Source organism: Octopus bimaculoides, chromosome 4, assembly GCF_001194135.2.
Source record: "Octopus bimaculoides isolate UCB-OBI-ISO-001 chromosome 4, ASM119413v2, whole genome shotgun sequence".
Taxonomy (NCBI): domain Eukaryota; kingdom Metazoa; phylum Mollusca; class Cephalopoda; order Octopoda; family Octopodidae; genus Octopus; species Octopus bimaculoides.
Window position 1 is genome coordinate 64,798,833 of NC_068984.1, and position 6,108 is coordinate 64,804,940.

The following is a 6,108-nucleotide window of genomic DNA, read 5'->3' on the forward strand; positions in this document are numbered from 1 at the left end:
TAAATTCTCCCTTTCTGAAAGCATTTGTTCTTGAAAAACATTCACTGATTCAAAAACTAAAAAAATATAATCTAAAAACTTTCTAAAGAAACAAATAATAATAATAATAGTAATCGTAACACATTTTTTTTTCTGGTGATAATAGGGACAACACGTAACAGGAGACTTGTATACTGTTATATCTATGAGAGGAAATTTAGCATTCCAGTTGAAAAAAAACAAAGACATGTACTTACAAGCATTTGAATTGGTTGGATCCATTGAAGGGACCAAAATTTCTGTTGCTGAATTGAAACAATAATAGTTATTTTAACGATCCCTCTAGAATTAGATTCTATTGGAAAAGGTGAGCGCCAGCAGGGGAGGAAAGATGAATGAAGGAGAGCAACATATGAAAATGCTTCAAAGTCAGACTACAGCTACTCAAGATGAAAAGTGTTACTAATTTGAAAAGAAAAATTTTAAACATGACAGAATCATTTGTGGGCAAGCTTGCATGGAAAAATGAAAGATATGGATTTAAAAAGGATTCAAACTAATGGGTATGTTTTGTTATATTTTGAGAAAAAAAAGCTATACAAAATTATTATAGAAGTTGATTTTAGTATAGAATTATGAATATTTGGACCTTATTTTGTTGTCAAAGAATGAAGGTATCCAGCAACCAAAGACATTTTGACTTATTTCTACAATTCTCCTAACACCTAGACCATATATGAATGGGTTGGAAAGTTCCATAAATGCTTATTTAGAAATTAAATTGCTTAAATCATAAAGCTATCATTAAAAAAATTCGTAAAAAAACGATGTTGGGGTTTTTAAGGGACAAGATAATTTGGTTTAAAGAGAATGTTAATGTAGTAATGAAGTAACATTAGAGTAAGCTAATGTGCTGAAGATTTTATGATTAAATTAGCAGAAATATCCAGTGTTGCCTGGGTTAAGTAAAATAATGAAATTTAAAAATGCCTTTTATATCTCCAACTAACATGAAACATAGACTATGCAGGTGTCACCGCCTAGTAGCTGAGGTACATATATACAGGAATACATATCAAAATGTATATGTCTATAGTACATACACATACACCTACATACATTTGTATGTATGTACATACACACATACATACACACACATACATAGATACATACATGTATACGCATAGATACATGTATGTGTGCGTAGATAAATAGATAGATAGACAAATAAATATATATAGGTAGGTAGATATATATATATATAGAGAGAGAGATAGACAGACAGATGCATAGATAGATAGACAAACAGATAGATAGATAGACAGATTATATGTGAACATTTTATTTTTAATCAGTAGAAGTTACCAAGTAATTAAGGAACTCAACATTCATAAGTTCCATACATGTGTCCTATATACACATTTATAAGTATATATATACATATACACACACATATATATAGACACATGTATACCTTTAGAAATACTTTTTTTTATCACAAATCATCACAACTCTAATGATGTATATATATGTGTGTGTGTACACACAAACATAGGTACATATATACATATAATATTCACACACAAACACATTTTCTTTTTCATCTGTAGAAGTTATGAAGTAATTAAGCAACTCAACGTCTGTAAGTTCCGTACATGTGTCTTATATACACATATATATGTACATATAGATATATACAAACATATATATATAAACACATGTATACCTTTAGAAATTCTTTTTTGAAATTGTCACAGCTGTAATGATGTATACATATGTGTGTGTGTACACACATACATAAGTACATATATACATAAGTACACAAATGTATACATTTTATTTTTAATTTGAAGAAGTTACAAAGTAATTAAACAACTCGACGCCTGTAAGTTCCATGCAGGCATCTTATATACGCATACATAAGTACATATATACACACATACATACCTTTAGAAATGCTTTTTTTATCAGAAATCATCACAACTGTAAAGATCTATACATTCATGTAAGATATTCTGTGTGTGTGTGTGTTCATATAATTTGAAAATATATACTAATTTGTCATTAGAATATAATTTCAGTCTCTCTATGAAAAGTAAACAAACTGGTTATACCACAAGATGTTATTTCTCTATGGACAGAAACAGTGGTTAACCAAGCTAGCCTCTGGTCTTCTTTAGACCTCAGAGAAAGAACATGCATCTTATGTACCAAAGGCTGGCAGCATATAGCTATTTGTAGCAAATACAAACACAGACACAGCTAAATAACATTATAAGCACTATATAACAGAGATTAAATGACAATTTTCTCCCCAAGATTCTTAACAGTATTCAACATGACATCATGCAGCTGTAATTCATTATACTGTTGTTCTTGTTGAAGAACTAGTGGAATCCATAGTTATAGTTCTTGTTTTTTTTTTCTAAGTATGGAAAGAAAATGTTATGCAACACCAGTATATTTAGGGCCTTGTTTCTGATTTCATACACTCACTTGTCACCACTGTTTTGGTGGTATTGGTTGCAACAACAGTACTTGTAAGTCATTCCAATTTATTTATTTTTTTGTATCTTATAACTTGCTCATGGTTCCAATGTATAATGGAAGTGTCCCTCTATAGTGTTAAGACAAAATACTAAATATTGTCCATAGCAGATGGAGCTGAAGTTCTGAGAAATCTCACAAAGTGTGTGTCTGTGAGAACCTTGCTTGGTTTATGTAAGATTAGCCCTTTGGCAGTGTATGGCAAAGAAAGAATAATTGCTTAAATATTTGCTAACAGAGGGTCAAAGTAAAGGATATGCATAGGGAACACAATAAACAATGAATAAAGTTCAGAAATGGATTAAGTGCTAATAATGTGGTTCAATTTCCATGTGAGTAAAAAAGTTGAGCTGTCCAGAGAACTGACGAAGGAACATGGCAATTTTTTTCTTAAAGAACTAAGACAAGATTACAAGTATAATTAAGAAGCAGCTTGGTTTAAATTTTCAAGCAGCATTAGATGAAAACTATTCAGCAGACAAGAAAACATGCTGCATTTATTGATGAGAGTACAAAAGAAGATTTTGGTAACAAACAAAAAAAAAGTTATGAGTAGATTTATAATGTTGATGAGATTTCCTTGTATTAGAGAAGTGCTCTAAGAAGAACCCTGAAAACTGAACGTATAGAATCATTAATAGCTCATAAGGCATGGGTAGATCATATCAATGTGATGAGTTACTCTCGGCTTTAATGCTTTGGAACTCACAAATCTAAGTTACTGATCAGCAAAAGTTCACATATCAGAGCTTTCAAAAGTACGACGCAGATTTAAAACAAATGACTGTGCCAGCAAGAATGGGTTGTCAACACCTAACATTACAACTAGCATTACAAAGAAATTATGTGAAAAAATATTTTGTTCTCTAAGCAAGAGATCATAGTAACTGCAGAACAGTATAGGAGATTCTTAATGAATTTAATGTAACAAAGATGGTTTACTGCTTTGCTAATGCTGAAGGCACATGGATCAACTAATGTTGTCAAAGTTATTTCTCTCACTTGATGCTTTTAAATTTTAATCCCCACTCCATGTCCCAACAAGACAAAGTTTCCTTTTCAAATTGCAAGGATACTTTCAGTTAATGAAAGATTTACAATTCCATTTATTACATATATGAAACTCCACTGTACTTAGCATGAAAATGCTCTCAAGAAGTACTTTTCCCCAATTCTGTTGGTGGGTGTGTGTGCATCCACACAAACATCTGTACAAACACACACATGCTTACTTATGATAGAAATAACTGTAACCAAATGAAAGTGATTACACAACTCCTGTTCTTTCATCCTTCATTCATGGTTGATACTAGCTCTGTACTAATGCCATGGCTTAGCTGAATCACTACATTATATCTTTGTGTGTGTGTGCACGTGCATGCATGTATGCAGGTATGTATGGCAAAAATAACAAGCAGAAAATGCACTAAATCGTTTTATCTAATTTCAAATTGCAATACCAATAAATAATTTTTGCATAATTTTGAAATACAATAAAAATACATATAAAATATAATAGTCACAGATCTTTCCTATGGGATTAACATTTCCTATGTTGTTATTGCCAATATAATCATAATATTAACAACAAGTATCATAAGTTATAAGGACATCTCAAAATAATATGAAGCAGTTAATTTCTAAAGTGCATTTCTATGTTTAGAAACTGATGTTCCAATGTTGAAATGCTAAAATAGCAGTTAAACAAAAAATGTAATTTACAAACAAATAAGATATATTATTTTTACTGACTTTTCTTTATAGCTTATAAAGTCCCTAACCATGTCAAAGTAACATGGCAATGTTGTCAGTAAATATAACATTCATGCTATGGGAAATACCTATGATTATTTTGTTTCACATAATACAGTATATTGAAATTATACATAAAAAACTCTGTGTGGAATTGAAGATTATCAATAGAGGTGAAACCGGTTGGGCAAGATTTGTAAATAATTTATTGTTATACTGTAGCTTGAAATTATGCAAAAACATTTAAAGTGCTTGTATTTTGAAATTGGATAAAACATTTAGCATAATCCAACCTTATATTTCCCCAATATGATGTAATTTGGGGAGATATTTTGAACTTTTTCACAAAGTGTGAGCGTGTTAGGGTGTGTGCACATGCATGTACTTATATATAAACTTGGTGGTACAAATTTGAGAAATAGAACTTGAAAAACAAAGGTAAGGTGGAGAATAAATATTTTATTACTTAGTTGTAAAGCACATGTGTATATATGCTTGGTGCATCTTTTCTGAATGAGCAAGAAGCCATGAAGTGTCACATCAGTAGACTCATTCCTTCTTTAATTTTTCCACACATTAATACATATATATGTGTGTATATATATACATATATATATATATATACATATATATATATATATATACACACACACACATATATATATATATACATTTATACACATATATCTACACAGATATATATATACACACACACATATATACATATATATACTCACATATATATATGCTCACATTTATATATACACATATGTATACATATATATATACATATATATATATATACATATATATATACATATATATATATACACATATATATATTTACATATATATATATATATATATATATATATATATATATATATATATATATACATATGCACACACACACACATACATATATATACAGGGTGCAATGGGTAAATTGTTGCCCTTTTATAATTCTAATTTCACACATACTCATTGTTTCTTTTCATTTTGTTGATTACACGCTATAGTAGCATCAGTTTGGCACCGTCTGTGAGGAAATTAGCACCATGATGCAATCCACTCTGCCAGAAATTTGGAAATGACATGCTGTACTGCTTGTTATTCATACTAAAAGCTCCAATATGAACATTTGTTTACTTAGACTGGTGCTAGCCTCTTCCTATCCCTAAAGGTGTTTTCATGATTAGCTACCCTTCTTATTATTTAATTTTCTCTAGAACCTATATATAGAAATAATCCTGTCCCTCAGATATTACCTTACACCAATATATTACGCCTTTTTTCCTACAAAAAGAATTTAATGGACATCGTTTTCCTTTGACACAATTGCAAGTTTTATTCTTAGAAGAGTTCCCGGTTTTGTTACTAATAGTGCCTTCAGAGTTATCCTCATTATATTTATTTTCTATGTTATGAGTCTTTACCATTAATTTAAGATTATTTACGTTAGCGTGTTTACTGTTTGCATTACTATCCACTTTGTCATTGTTTTCCTTACCTATCTTAATACTTTTATTGTTTTCTCTTTTACGTTTGTTGCTGCTATTATAAGTAATAGTATTTATATTTGTATTATCAATATTTGTATTCATATTATCGTTTTTGTTGTTAATACTATGATTATTGCTTCTTCTTTTAAGAGATTGTATGTTTAAATGCATAGATTCTAGCGGCGAGTCCTTAAGAGTTACTTCCCTTCCTTCGTTTGTTGTGTATCTCATATCATCATTGAAGTTCTTGGATTTTTGTCATTTAATAATTCATTCTTATTTTCTTTACTCCTATTATTGTACAAAACATTTAATCTTTTAGTATTAT

The 6,108-nt window shown here is 29.8% G+C and overlaps 1 protein-coding gene across 9 annotated transcripts in view; it reads right to left on the reverse strand.

Annotated features, from left to right (window-relative positions):
• The window catches only part of LOC106882502 (bone morphogenetic protein 1), a 987,136-nt gene that overhangs the window by 297,746 nt on the left and 683,282 nt on the right, over nt 1–6,108 (reverse strand). For 7 of the 9 annotated variants that reach the window (XM_052967135.1, XM_052967137.1, XM_052967141.1 and 4 more), the window contains one exon: nt 237–284. The exons of the other annotated variants lie outside the window; for them this stretch is intronic. In XM_052967135.1, coding sequence (XP_052823095.1) covers nt 237–284 — 48 coding nt within the window. The remainder of the gene's footprint in view (nt 1–236; nt 285–6,108) is intronic. 9 annotated transcript variants of the gene reach the window in all.